Here is a 15,689-nt window from a genome sequence, read left to right as displayed (position 1 = left end):
TGAAGGACCTAAAATTACGTCACGGCTTGCTGTGATTGGTCGCGTCGCGGCCACATGGGCGGCACGCGACCAATCACAAGCCGGGACTTCACGTAAGGAAGTAAACGCGCAAATTTTAAGCAAACAACGCTGCCGGTTCCCTCGGTAAGGTCCAGGCTGCGTCGGAGAGGTGAGTATAGCAATATTTCAATATTTTTTATTTTAATTCTTTCTTTTACACATTAATATGGATCCCAGGGCCTGAAGGAGAGTTTCCTCTCCTTCAGACCCTGGGAACCATGAGGGATACCGTCCGATACTTGAGTCCCATTGACTTGTATTGGTATCGGGTATCGGTATCGGATTAGATCCGATACTTTGCCGGTATCGGCCGATACTTTCCGATACCGATACTTTCAAGTATCGGATGGTATCGCTCAACACTAGTAAGAAGGCAAATGGATGCTTGAAATACACTTGAAAACCCTTGTGCAAGTGTGACACCCCAGGTTCCTGGCTGTTACAGTTGCATTGCTTTCCTCACAGGGAGAGCGATGCCTTGCTTTGAAGCGAGGTACTATTCATTTTATCAGGTATCACAAACATGCAACATGTTCTTACTCCAGGCCAGAAGGGAGAGCTCTGATCGAGCTTGTGGGTGGCTCCCCTATATATATTCTGGCTGGAGGGGAAATTAGTGTAGTCTGTCAGAGGGACAGAGAGAGAGTCAGGAAAGACTGAGAGGCCGTGTAGCCACGTGAGGTGCTGCAGCTCCTGGAAGGGAGAAAGAAGGACGAAATAAGTTGTAGAGATCGTGAAGGAAGAGAAGAGGCACAGGAGAGTGAAGAGCTGGAGAGAGAAGCTGTGACCGGGCTTCCTCCACACTGAGCGCAGATTCTGGTAGCCGGACGACCGAGGTTGTGCAGTACTTTAGGACTCATAGCAGAAACCTGCAGATGGCTGGACTTCAAGTCACCTGTCCACCATTAACACATGAGGACACAGTAGCAAATAGAGCCCGGATCATGATAGAAATCCTGTAAAAAGACTCGAGTTACCTGTTGTATGGGTAGTGTCCTACCAATCTGGGGGACAGAGAGAACGTGAGGACCTTGTCTGAGGCCTAAGGCAGCAAGGGACTACAACACAGCTCTAGAAGGAAGGCTTCCAACCCCACTTGGTAAGGGGGATTCCAGATTCGCTTCCAAGCCGGCCGGACCATACCAGCACCTGTGATCCGGTACCCTGGACTGTGACTGCCTGAATTCATCAGTAAAGAGGTAAAGAGACTGCAACTTCTGTCCCCTGTTTCTTTCTACACCACCTATCACCTGTCCCTACTACACCTGGAGCTCTGGAGATCCAGCTACACCTGTGGGAAGCCATACCATACCAGCTGCCATAACATCACCCCAGGTGACCCCTTTAAGCAGCGTCGGTCACTTCTGACTGAATACCACAGATAGCGTCACGAACAAACTTTATTCAACAATCCCCTTTAAAGACCTTTCCTTTAGCAAGGGCACCCAGGGTCATGGACCGGGTAACAGCCATCGAGACACATCCCTTTAAGTACCTGACCTGGTACCGAGTACCCCACGGCCCTGGCGGGCGTTCCACAAGTATTTTAGCACAGCTGAGAACAGTTTGGCTGATTAGAGAACTTATAATTCTGACCTTCCTTTGAGCTAGTTGAGAATCTGGAGCATTACATTTGTTGGTTCCGTTAAACTCTCAAAATGGCCAGGAAAAAAAGAACTGTCATGTGAAACTCGACAGTCTATTCTTGTTCTTAGAAATGAAGGCTATTCCATGCGAGAAATTGCCAACAAACTGAAGATTTCCTGCAACGGTGTGTACTACTCCCTTCAGAGGAGAGCACAAATAGGCTCTAACCAGAGTAGAAAGAGAAGTGGGAGGCCCCGCTGCACAACTGAGCAACAAGACAAGTAATAATAATAATAATTTTATTTATATAGCGCCAACATATTCCGCAGCGCTTTGCAAATTATAGAGGAGACTTGAACAGACAATAGACATTACAGCATAACAGAAATCACAGTTCAAAATAGATACCAGGAGGAATGAGGGCCCTGCTCGCAAGCTTACAAACTATGAGGAAAAGGGGACAAGTACAATAGAGTCTGTAGTTTGAGAAATCGACACCTCACAGGTCCTCAACTGGCAGCTTCATTAAATAGTACATGCAAAACACCAGTGTAACCGTCTACAGTGAAGAGGCAACTCCGGAATGCTGTCCTTCCGGGCAGAGTGGCAAAGAAAAAGCCATATATGAGACTGGCTAATAAAAGGAAAAGATTAATATGGGCAAAATAACACAGACATGGGACAGAGGAAGATTGGAAAAAAGTGTTATGGACAGACAAATCCAAGTTTGAGGTGTTTGGGTCACACAGAAGAACATTTGTGAGACGCAGAACAACTGAAAAGATGCTGGAAGAGTGCCTGACGCCATCTGTCAAGCGTGGTGGAGGTAATGTGATGGTCTGAGGTTGCTTTTGTGCTGATAAAGTGGGAGATTTATACAAGATAAAAGGGATTTTGAATAAGGAAGGCTATCATTCCATTTTGCAACACCATGCCATACCATGTGGACAGCGCTTGATTGGAGCCAATTTCATCCTACAACAGGACAATGACCCAAAGCACACCTCCAAATTATGCAAGAACTATTTAGGGAAGAAGCAGACAGCTGGTATTCTATCTGTAATGGAGTGGCCAGCGCAGTCACCAGATCTCAACCCCATTGAGCTGTGGTGGGAGCAGCTTGACCATATGGTACGCAATAAGTGTCCATCAAGCCAAACCAACTTGTGGGAGGGGCTTCTGGAAGCATGGGTTGAAATTTCTCCAGATTACCTCAGCAAATTAACTGCTAGAATGCCAAAGGTCTGCAATGCTGTAATTGCTGCAAAGGGAGCATTCTTTGATCAAAGCAAAGTTTGAAGGAGAAAATAATTATTTCAAATAAAAATCTTTTTTTCGAACCTTGTCAAAGTCTGGACTAGATTTTCAATTCATTTGGCAACTCATTTGATTAATAAAAGTATGAGTTTTCATGGAAAACACAAAATTGTCTGGGTGACCCTAAACTTTGGAACCGTAGGGTATATATTTTATAATATAAATATAATATTTTTTGCTTCTGCCAGACTGTGTTTGGAGTTGTAGAACTGAAGTACAAAACTGGTTGCTTGTGGGTTAGAAAAGGTCATTATATAAAATCGCAAGGTGCATATGAATGATGAAATCTAACCAGAGACCAGCAAATAAAAGATAGATGATTCTGCACTGCTGCTGCCAGGAGGGAAATGGGTTGTTTTCATTCCTATCTCTTAGGATACTATAGCAAAATCTGCTTTCTGTGCATGAAGAAACTGCTTCTGTGCAGGTGTTGACTTCTATGAAGATTTATAATTTTTTTTTCTCCGCTAACCCTGGATTGTTTTTGCTGTTGGGCAGTGGGAATGCTATTTGCACCATTGTTTGCATAATATTGAATATTCATGACCATCTCATTTATAGATAAGCTAAGGAATATTTTCATTGTCTGAATTACTCATTTTTATTCTGCAGCAGTTAAACTCCTAATATAAGCATTATTCAACATCCAGATGGTAACAGGCTTCATTGCAAATAATGTCTGTAAACAATAACAATTTGCATTGGAGAAAAAAGTATCTTTCATGCAGCTTGGTTATAAATATGCATTTAATGCCTTGGTTTTATTTTTTAGTGGCCACCCCACATCTGGAAATGTAGACCGTATCCAGCAGCTACGGATGGAATATCAGCAGGCAAAACGGGAAGGATTCTCTCTGTATGAGAGTGAGGATGTGGCAGGACGATTTCTAGAATATGAGCAGAACTGGGTAAGAAATGAATGATTCTTTACATCACCATCTATCTCCATGGATATAATGCCAAGAAAACACTAAACACATCTATGATTGTAGAATATAGATTAAAAGGAACACATACCCTTGGAAAATACTATTTACGTGCAGATGTAATAGAGTTAATCTGCAGATTAAAAGTGCTACAATGCTTCCTGGAAGCTTTAGTGAAAGTGTGGCTTTCTCCGGGAGCCGCCAGCTTTAAGTCGTTTGGGCTATACTAAGTTGTGAATAGCGACTGTAAGCACACCCTGGCACATTTCTACACAATTGGCTCTGCACAGCTTGCTTTGCACAGATGCCCAGCAGAGCAACGTGTTGGGGCGTGCTTACTGTCGCCGCTCACAGCTTAGTATAGCCACACAACTGAAAGCCGGCGGTATTGAAAACCTCCCCTATGCCTCATTTAGCAGGTGTGTGTTCAGGAATTTACAGTCAAAACAGAGGGCCTGATTAATCGAGACCCATGTTATTCATGGTGGTCTTGATGAGGGGCTATGCTGGACTCACACCCTGCTCATCAAGAGGTGCGTGCATCTTCATGAATCTGGAGCATCTCATAAATGGCATGCGTCTCCATGCGCTACTCCAGAAATCTCATTCCAGTCTGGTACTAAAGTGAGATTTCTCGCACACAGAACGCTACAGCTCATCATGAATTAGATGAGGCGTGGTGTCATGCCCCCACCACACACAATGTTCCGACCCAGCTACATCTATTTCTGTGGAGCTGTCAACCTGACCCGTAGAAGCGCTGCCTAGCGCGAAACGGCCATCGTCAGCACTTGCTCTTACACTCCTTCATCTGTTCTCCTGGCCATGATGTTTTAAAACGTTGAAATAAAGTATGCATTTTAGGATCGGTGAGTGCTTTCCATTTTTTCTATTTTTTGCATATTCAAAAATATACCTATAAAGAGAAAAATTGGACAAACTGAACATTTTGCAGTGGTCTCTTAATTTTTGCCAGAACTCTATATCTTTCCAGCCTCATCCGCCTTTGTCTGGGCTTGGGCTTAAAAGTGTCTCTTCTACAGTATAGCTTGATTTCTTCTATCTCCTTTGGCTATGTTCAGTCGTGGTGTTTTTGCAACGTTTTTTATGTAAACTAAAAGCTGCTTTTTACAGTACCAGCAAAAGCTATCAGATTTCAAAAATCTCAAGAAAACGATTGTTTATAATTGACTGAATGATTTTGAAAACTGCTGTTTTTTTTAAATCTGCAGCATGTCAATTCCTTGAGTGTTTTTACAGCTTTTTTTCAACCATAGAAACCAATGAGAGCGCAGAAACCCTGGAAAAAAATGCAAGCCTGTATTTTTGCCCCGTTCTTGTTGTATTTTTGCAGCATTTTTGGTGAATAAAACTAACGTTGTTAAACTTGTACTGTAGATAAATGACAGATGAAATTTGCTGCAAAAAATGCAGCAAGAAAACGTAACAATAGCTGCGGCAAATACGCACCAAAATTTTCTTTTTGTAAGCAGTTTCTTTACTAGGAAGAAAGCAGCTTTTGCCTGCAGAAAAAAACAGCAAAAGCGATGTGTGAGCATAGCCTTACTTCTTCTCCTCAGCCCGTTGATAGTATTACAAGTTATATATACAACTTTTGCTTCGGTGACTGAACAACTTGTTTTTCAGCTGATGTGTGTTATGTTTTTTCCACTGACAAAATTGCTTGGATAATAGATGAAGTAATTTTGTATCATGATTTTTTTGGACAATTTAATAGTAAATCTTTGGTGCGGGGTTATTTCAAAAAGTCTAAAGTAAACATTTATTAAAACATTTACCAATAAGTCTGATAACCTAACAGGACGTTCTACCACAGAATGGAAGTATATTTTAGATGTATTTGCCATTTTACAGTTTTATGCTGGAAATGAGAATGAACACAAAGAATTGGGAGAAAATTGTCTGTGACAAATTGTTACCAAATAGCAGTAATTTTGTTGTATTTACTTTCAAATGATTGTAACCTTGTTAATGGACAGAACTAAACATGCCTTTGTTGTAAGTAATGGAGTTTTATGTTTGCTCCTGCTGCATTAAAATAACATCTTACCAGGTCCCATATGTAATATAGGAATGTCCAAAATATTGGAGGAAATCACTATACCTACCCCAATCTTGTTTCATTTACCCACATCTATATAGACAGGACTGGACTTGAACCCGTTGGTATCACAGCCAGTTTTTTACTTTTCATTGAAAGGACTATAGAAAAAAACGCAATTTTGCCACTCCTTATTTGCATTCTATATTTACACTATTTGCCATGCCACACAAATTAAGTGTTCATTTTATTTTGTGGGTCAGTACAATTATGACGATACCAAATTTATATAGTTTTGTTTATTATTTAATTATTTTGTACAATAAATACACACTTGTAAAAAAAAAACTCATTTGTTTTTGGGTTGCCATAGTCTAAGAGCCATGAGTTATATAACTTTTCATTAGTGAATTTGTATGAGAGTTTACTTTTCCAAGATAAACTGTAGTTTTATTGGTACCATTTTGTGGTAAATGGTTTGAACACTTGTGTTACACGCTTAGAGAGGAAAAATTAACACCGAAAATTAAATTTTGAATTTTTTATGTATTTATTTTTTTCTTTTTTCTAGCATTTTTTTTGTATATCATATTCTAAGGCTATGTGCACACGTTTCAGATTGTATGTTTTTTTGCCGCGAAATCATGTCGAAAACACTTACACAACACAGCCCATTGAATTCAATGGGATTCCACAATGCTGTGCTAATGCTGCGCTTTTTTCCGCAGCGGAATCGCATTACAGAAAAATACACAGCATGCTCATTCTTTGTGCGGAATCGTGGTGATTCCGCACACATAGGAATGCATTGATTCACTTACTTCCTGCATGGGGCTGTGCCCACCATGCGAGAAGTAAGCGGATCATGTGCGGATGGTACCCAGGTGTGGAGGAGAGGAGATTGTTCTCCTGGCCCTGGGAACCATATACCTGTAAAAAAAAGAATTAAAATAAAAAATCATAATATTCTCACCTTCCGGCGGCCCTCGCAGCGTTACCACTCCTCGCGATGCTCCCGTTCCCAGTGATGCTTTGCGACATTGACCTGTGATGACATAGCGGTCTCGCGTGATGCTACGTCATCTGGGGTAATTGTCTCGAGGCATCACTGGGAACGAGAGCATAGTGAGGCGCGGGAAGACTGCGGGGGCCGCCGGAAGGTTAGAATATCACGATTTTTTAATTTTTTTTATTTTTAACATTATATCTTTTTACTATTGATGCTGCATAGGCAGAATCAATAGTAAAAAGTTGGTCACACTTGTCAAACACTATGTTTGACAAGTGTGTGTCACCAACCTGTCAGTCAGTTTTTTTAATCAGTCAATCAATGCGACGTGGCGACGTACTGACTCATACTGTGAAAGCGCCGCACAACGGGGGCAGCGGATGCAGTTTTTCAACGCATCCGCTGCCCCATTGTGAGCTCTGGGGAGGAAGGGGCGGAGTTCCGGCCGCGCATGCGCGGTCGGAGTTGCTGGACACGACGCACGAAAAAAACGTTACATGCAACGTTTTTTGTGCCGATGGTCCATCGCAACACGACGCAACCGTCGCACGACGGTTGCGATGTGTGGCAATGCGTCGCTAATGTTAGTCTATGGAGAAAAAACGCATCCTGCAAGCAATTTTGCAGGATGCATTTTTTCTCCAAAACGCTAGTAGCCTCAGGCTACTTTCACACTAGTGTTTTCTTGCATACGTCGCAATGCGTCGTTTTGGCAAAAAAACGCATGCTGCAAAGTTGGCTGCAGGATGCGTTTTTACCTTATTGACTAACATTAGCGACGCATTGCGAAGCATTGACACATGTCGCAACCATCGTGCGACGGTTGTGTCGTGTTGTGGCGGACCGCCGGCAGCAAAAAATTTCACATGTAACGTTTTTTGCTGTGCTGTGTCCACCATTTCTGACCCCGCATGCGCGGCTAGAAATCCGCCCCCACCTCCCCGCACCTCACAATGGGGCAGCGGATGCGTGGAAAAACAGCATCCGCTGCCCCCGTTGTGCGGCGCATTCACTGCTAGCATCGGTACGTCGACCCGACGCACTGCGACGGGCCGAGAACGACGCTAGTGTGAAAGTAGCCTCAGATGTAGATTTTACTGGCAACATTTTGGGGTATATATGACTTTTTAATCACTCTTTAAAGGGAATGTCCCACCAGTTTTCTTATAGTTTGTTTTTTTGTGAAATTAAGCTTATTTCTATATCAAAAATATTATATATTTTCTTACAAATAAATATATTTACCACTAGGGGGAGCATTTTCCGTTTTAGACCTCAAGCAGCTATAGTAAGACTTAACAGCTTTACTTTTAGCTGGAAAATTGGGGCAGTAAGGCTACGTTCACATTAGCGTTGCGTCAGGCGCAGCCGCGGCGACGCATGCGTCATGCGCCCCTATATTTAACATGGGGGGCACATGGACATGCGTTGCACTTGCGTTTTGTGACGCATGCGTCACTGTGGTGCATGCGTCAGGGCGCAGAGGACGCTGCATGATGCAGTTTTTTCTGCGCCAAAAACCATGCAAAAGTGGACGCATGCGTCACAAAACGCTGTGTTGTGCATGCATTTACATTTGCGCTGTGCGTTGCGTCGCCGACGCTGCACCGCACAACGCAAATGTGAATGTAGCCTAACTGCTGACATCACCATTTCCCTCCCCTTTGGGTGGTCTAGTATCCCTGGGGCAGAATGAAGAGTAGCATCACAGGGCAGCGCCATTTTGTGTGACTGACCTGTGATCTGCTGTCACCAGCAGTTACTGTCTCTCTCCCATCAGTCTCTCTCACCCAGATTACATGATTCTCTCACCCCCCTCCACAATGTCTGGCCATTCATTGCAGACCCACAGCTCCTTATCTTATCTTCCTCCTTGATGTCTCTGCTATTCTGCCAGTACTTTTCTCCTTCATTTTACTCCCCTCAACCATCAATCTAGGATCTGTTGTGCTGGAAGTACTGCTTATGTAAGAAGCAGATCCGAGGGCTCTTTGAATATGGCAGCAGAACACTCCCACTACTGTGAATTGTGCAGCCCACAGGGGCATGCCCAGTTCACAGCAGTGACTGCTCCATTGCAATAGATAGGGTCTGCAGTGGTCTGTTATCACCTATGACCGTGGGATGCCATATTATGACACTGATAGTGTCATGCTTCTGCTATGAAAACTAGATGTCAGCCCCCAGTGCCTTCTTTAAACTCCTATAACACACAAAATATGTTTCAAATGCAATCAAAACTTGGTTATAAGAGCATGTCATGCTACATTACATTGATTTATTAAATGATCTACAAATGCGGTACCTTCCCTTTAAATCATTTTCTGGTAGTAGGCAAAGAACGAATCTGAACCTGTTTTTGTAATTTTATTTTTATGCAGTTCACCATACAGTACAATTGCCAAGTTAACTTTATTTTATTTATAGATATATGGATATGATTCCAGTGATATCTAATCTAAAGTATATTTTTATGTTTTATTACTATTGTACAGGAAAATCAATTTGAACAAAAATGCAATTTTTTTGTCATCATATTGTAATTTTTTTATTTTTCTGAAAACAGCTGTATGGGGATGTTTTTTCATTTGTAGTAGTGCAAATTTTGTGATACTTACAGTCTATCACAAAAGTGAGTACACCCCTCACATTTTTGTTAATATTTTATTTTCACTTTTCATGGAACAACACTGAAGATATGACACAATGTAAAGTAGTCACTGTACAGCTTGTATAACAGTGAAAAATTGGTATGCCCTCTAAATAACTCAACACACAGCCAATAATGCCTAAACCGCTGGCAACAAAAGTGAGTACACCCCTAAGTGAAAGTGGCCAAATTGTGATCAATTAACCACTTTCCCTCCCCGCTGTCATGTGACTGATTAGTGTTACAAGGTCTCAGGTGTGAATGGGGAGCAGGTGTGGTAAAAAAAAAATCTGAAAAAATGAATTGTTGCTGTACATCAGTGCTCCCCAACTCTGGTCCTCAAGAGCCACCAACAGGTCAGGTATTCAGGATTTCCTTAGTATTACACAGGTGATGTAATTCTTGCCTTTCCAGGTACTGCAATTATCACTTGGGCAATACTAAGGAAATCCTGAAAACATGACCTGTAGGTGGCTCTTGAGGATGGGAGTTGGGGAACACTGCTGTACATAAAGATGGCTGAGGCAATAAGAACATTGCCAACACCTTGAAAGTGAGGGCAAGACTGTACAGCAGTTCAACAAGACAGGTTCCAATTAGAACAGTCCTCGCCATGGTCGACTAAGTAAGTTGAGTGCACATGATCAGTGTCATATCCAGAGGTTAGCTTTTCAGAATAGACCTATGAGTGCTGCCAGCATTGCTGCAGAGGATAAAGGGGTGGGAGGTCCACCTGTCAGTACTCAGACAATACACCGCACACTGCATCAAATTGGCCTGCATGGTTTTCTTCCCAGAAAGGAACCTCCTCTAAAGATGATACACAAGAAAGGTTGCAAACAGTTTGCTGAAGACAAGCAGACTAAGGACATGGATTACTGCAACCATGGTCTGTGGTCTTATGAGTCCAAGATAAACGTATTTGGTTGAGATGGTGTCAAGCATGTGTGGCGGCAATGAGGTGAGGAGTACAAAGACAAATGTGTCTTGCCTAGAATGAAGCATGGTGGTAGGAGTATCATGGTCTGGGGCTGCATTAGTGCTGACGGCTGTAGGAAGCTAAAATGTATTAAATTCATTGAGTTAAGAATGAATTCCAATATGTACTGTGATATACTGAATCAGAGCATGAGTTTCAGTTTTGGAAACTGGGTCACAGGACAGTATTCCAACATGATAACGACACCAAACACGCCTCCAAGACAACCACAACCTTGCTAAAGAAACTGAGGGTAAAGATGTTGGACTGGCCAAGCATGTCTCCAGATCTAAACCCTATTGAGCATATGTGAGGCATCCTCAAACGGAAGGTGGAGTAGCACAATGTCTCTAATATCCACCAGCTCCATGACGTCGTCATGGAGGAATGGAAGAGGATTCCCGTTTCAACCTGTGAAGCTCCAGTAAACTCCATGACCAAAAAAGTTAAGGCAGTGCTGGAAAATAATGATGGCCACACAAAATATTGACACTTTGGGCACATTAATGGCTGTGTGTTGAGTTATTTAGAGGGCACACCAAATTTACACTGTTATACAAGCTGTACACTGACTACTTTACACTGTGTCAAAGTGTCATATCTTCATTTTGTCCCATGAAAAGATGTAATAATATATTTAAAAAAATGTGAGAGGTGTACTCACTTTTGTGATATCATGTGTATATGTGTATACGTGTATATATAGTAACTTGATTAATTAACACAAGGTGGTTGGATCTCCAGGAAATAGTGGAAACATAAGAAAAAAAAGGAAAAATCAGTCCATGGCTGCTGTACTCTAGTGTCTGAGGTTAAGGTAACATAAGGTTGACAATATTGTTCATCATGAGTTGTTTACACAGGCAAAATCATATAAAAGTCTTACTATTTGACTGGCACTGAAAACAAAGTTTCCATTTTGGCAATAATGTTTCCTCCACGTGCTTCTTTTCCATGCTGGGTGAATGTATTGCACCTCATTTAGAGACTTTCTCACCTGGCACATCCCTCAAACCCTGAGTTTCCATAATGATGTTAGGCTCCACCATTCACTTACTTTTACATACTCTCCTTTAAGAAGCTTTTGTTGGTGTATTTTTCTATTTGTACCATTGATGTCTTAGAATTTACATTTGCACCCAATTTTGAATACATAGTTTTTCTTCACTAACAGTGCAGTTTTCTTCTACTCTTATAAACTCTGTCAACTTGCTCTTTTTTGTTATAGTTTATTATTGTTACTAAATATTATATAGTCAAGCATCTTACAATATATGGGGGAGATCTAAGGTCACTTTACTCATTTCCACCACTGTAGGCTATGGATAAGTAGTGAAAGTTGGGTAATAGGTTATGGGTAATTGCATAATATTGGATTTTTGTAACTACATGAATGTAAAAACTACATGTGTAAAAAAAAAAAAGACATAGAACGGTCACTGTGTTGTTACTCTTTTCCACCCAAAGTGTTTTACTGGATTTAAAAAATTATCTTTATGAAGCCATATCTGCAGAGAAGGTACTTTTTAAGCAGCAAATAGTTCAGCCAACCTTTCCCCTATAGTTAGCCGTGTGTTACCATTAAAAAAGAAAATCTTGTCCTGCAGTATTAAATCATCCAATTATATTTCTGGTTGGTAAAGGTCTGCTTGTAATGCTGGTTTCTAACATTATTCTCTGCTTTATTAAAGGAAGGACACTTTAACTGTAGCCATCAATTGGTAATAAGATTGTGAAGTTTTACTTATATTGTAGTTCATTTGGTAGATTTCTAATATTTATTGTAAAAGTTGGGAAAACAAATTTCTCACAAATCATCCCATCAGTACACTTAAATTATCACTTTGTTTATCATAATCTGTTTCAATGCTAAAAGTCCAGATGTTTCCTAGCACACACGAATATAAGGCCAAGTTACACAGTGCAGTTTTTGGTGTTCTTGTTTTTTTCTTAGCCAGAACTGATGGTGGAAAGAAGAAAATCTAAAAAACAAAACAACTGCACCAAATTTCCCTGTACGAACTATTCCTAACTAAAGCAGTATAAGAATGTACAGGGTTTTGGTCAATTGGCCTTATGTCAGTGACTTGAGTTGGCTAAAATCATAAGTTGTTGGCTGAGAATGCATGTTTATTTTAAGGCTAGATTCACACATCCGTATGTCATGGTCTGAGCACACACTGCAACACACAGACTGGCCACAGGTCTCCTGACCCAAGCTCAGCAGCCTCATAGGAATGTATGACGTGGTTGGGTTCAGGTCAGGAGACCGCTTCTTGGCCTATCGTTGTCCATTCTCGTACCGAGACACCTCTTTTAGCAACTTACCTCCTAAAGGAACAGGGAAATTAGTAGGTTCAAATAAAATCAATTTTTAAATCCAACTTTGGCCTCAGAGGGTAGTTTAGAAGCCTCCATGCACTTTAGTTGTATTCCTCTGAAACTGATACGTTCGGATAACTTTAAAAAAAAAAAAAAAAAAAAAAAAAATTTTATTGAAAGCCATGTAGCAAACAATACAGTATACAAAACATTATCAGAGCTTTATATTATAATTCCAGAGGTATATAATACAGAATGTTCCAGTACCATAGCAATTGCAAGGCACATTTAGTTGGTGTTGCAAGTATCAAAATATCAAAAAATTACGTAAGTATAAGCAGTTCCACAGTTATTAGAGTATCAGATTCAATAAAGGAAATTAAGTGTCCACGCCAATCATTTTATTATATTTGTTTTATTTTTATACAAAATTGAATCATATGGAATCATCCGATTGATCATTTCTTGGAACATTCCTTGGCTAGGTGGACTAGGAGTCAACCGTTCCATGGCTATAACTTTTCTGGGCAAGAATTTAATTTGTCATACAAAAATACTCTGGTACTGTGGCCAGACATCCATGTTGAGTAGGCCTAATAAAAAAAAGGCTGGCAATAAGACAATGGAGTTTCCAAAGTCAAAGATATTGAGTTGACTAATTCCCTCCAATGGTTCGTTACATAAGAGCTAGAATATGTCATGAGAACATAATCTTCCTCAGGGTCATAACATGTATGAAACTCTGATGAGGTTTTTCCATTCATTTGATGTAACTGAATAGGGGCTAAGTAGGATTGGTGAAGAATAAATTATTGGAAGAGCTTATTATTAGTTGCTGGTGGTATGTATTGGTGGGATTCTATAGCCTCCTGCTGCTCCTCCTTGGACAAGAAGGGATTAGTGGCCCTCCATTTGTCTTTTATTGGAAGAATTGTATATGTAACTGTTTCATTTTTCAAAATAGTGTACAAAAAACTAATGAGTCCTATGGAGTCTTATGATCACCAAACACCAATTAGGTGAAACTTGGAAATAGAAATAGATGTGGCGATCTCTGGAAACTGGAGAGTAAGTGTACCGTGGAGGCGTCATCAAGTACTGAGTGTCACGGCCCATGTTATGGTTGATTCATAATATTACGTCAGAACCCTAATCCAGTTGAAGGATCCTACCTAACCCTGGAAATGTTACAGTGTATTTTGGTTTCATAAACACGTACAGAGTGTTTAATAATATATAAAAGCATATTTTTTGTGAAGTGTTAAAAGTTATGAATCATTTAGAATTTAGGTTACTGACTATTGCCAACTATTTGTAATACATGGCCCCATATAGTCAAATGGTCATAATAATAATGTTCCCGTATATCTAGCCACTGTTCTCCATGGTAGAGGGGAGTTTATTGGTAATATTATATGCGCCCTTTACACGGCATAGGAGTACCACATGGGGTACCACAAGGCTCTATCCTGGCCCCAGTGTTCTTCAACATTTTTATAAACGATCTAGGTAAGGGAACTGAAAGTAAACTAATCAAATTTGCTGATGATGCAAAGCTAGGAGAGATAGCTAACACAAGAGAAGACAAAGGATTCAGAAGGATCTAGATAAGGTTGAACAATGGGCAGTGACTAATAGAATGGTATATAACAGAGAGAAATGCAATATTCTAAATCTGGGCAAGAAATACAAAAATTACATCTATAGAATGGGAGGATTTGAACAGCAAGTATGAAAAAGACTTGTGTATACTAATAGATCGCAGAATGCACATGAGTCAACAGTGTGATGCAGCAGCAAAAAAAGCAAACACAGTTCTAGGATGTATTAAGAGAAGAATAGACTCTAGATCACGTGAAGTAATTATACCCCACTACTCCTCCTTGGTCAGGCCTCATCTGGAATACTGTGTTCAGTTCTGGGCACCACATTTTAAGACATTGAAAAACTGGAGCAAGTTTAGAGAAGAGCTACCAGCATGGTAAGCGGACTGCAGAGTATGTCCTATGAGGAACGGTTAAATGATCTGAGAATGTTTAGCTTGCAAAATAGAAGGCTAAAAGAAGACTTAATAGCTGTCGACCAATATCTGAAGGGATGTCACAGTGTAGAGGGATCATCCTTATTCTCATTTGCACATGGAAACATGAGAAGCAATGGAATGAAACTAAGAGGGAGAAGATACAGATTAGATATTAGAAAAAAGGTTTTGACAATGAGGGCGATCAATGAGTGGAACAGGCTGCCACGAGAGGTGGTGGTTCTCCTTCAATGGAAGTCTTTAAACAGAGGCTGGACAGACATCTGCCTGAGATGGTTTAGTGAATCCTGCATTGAGCAGGGGGTTGGACGTGATGACCCTGGAGGTCCCTTCCAACTCTAACATGCTATGATTCTAAAGTATAGAGAATACTTTCATTATTATACTGTATGCATTTAATGGAACCTGATTAAAGATGGCGATAGCAATTAATAGAGCCTTTTTATAGATCCAATTTCCTAGGGTTCCCAACAGTAGAATCTCTTCTACTGCCCTGATGATGGCCCTGGCAATGGGTAATAAGAACAGACATAGCAACACCAACATCAAATTCTGTTGTAACCACTGTACTTGCTTGTAATGTGTATGTTTCAGATTAAATTATGAACTGTTCAGATAGTCTTCCTTTAAAACTGCTGTGCTGATATTATACTGTAATAATGTTTGCTCTACCTGCTGGTAAAAGTACTAAGTTTTGATTGCTGAAGAAAATGTTTTTATAGCTGTTCCTGTAAGG

General features: G+C 40.7%; 1 protein-coding gene across 6 annotated transcripts in view; it reads left to right on the top strand.

Annotated features, from left to right (window-relative positions):
- Positions 1 to 15,689, top strand: part of PARD3B (par-3 family cell polarity regulator beta) — a 2,038,921-nt gene that overhangs the window by 1,442,461 nt on the left and 580,771 nt on the right. For all 6 annotated transcript variants that reach the window (XM_077271962.1, XM_077271960.1, XM_077271958.1 and 3 more), the window contains one exon: positions 3,737 to 3,872. In XM_077271962.1, the coding sequence (XP_077128077.1) occupies positions 3,737 to 3,872 (136 nt within the window). The remainder of the gene's footprint in view (positions 1 to 3,736; positions 3,873 to 15,689) is intronic.

This window comes from Ranitomeya variabilis, chromosome 7, assembly GCF_051348905.1.
Source record: "Ranitomeya variabilis isolate aRanVar5 chromosome 7, aRanVar5.hap1, whole genome shotgun sequence".
Taxonomy (NCBI): Eukaryota; Metazoa; Chordata; class Amphibia; order Anura; family Dendrobatidae; genus Ranitomeya; species Ranitomeya variabilis.
The sequence above is the reverse complement of the archived record's forward strand: the minus strand, read 5'-3'. Positions and strand labels throughout refer to the sequence as shown.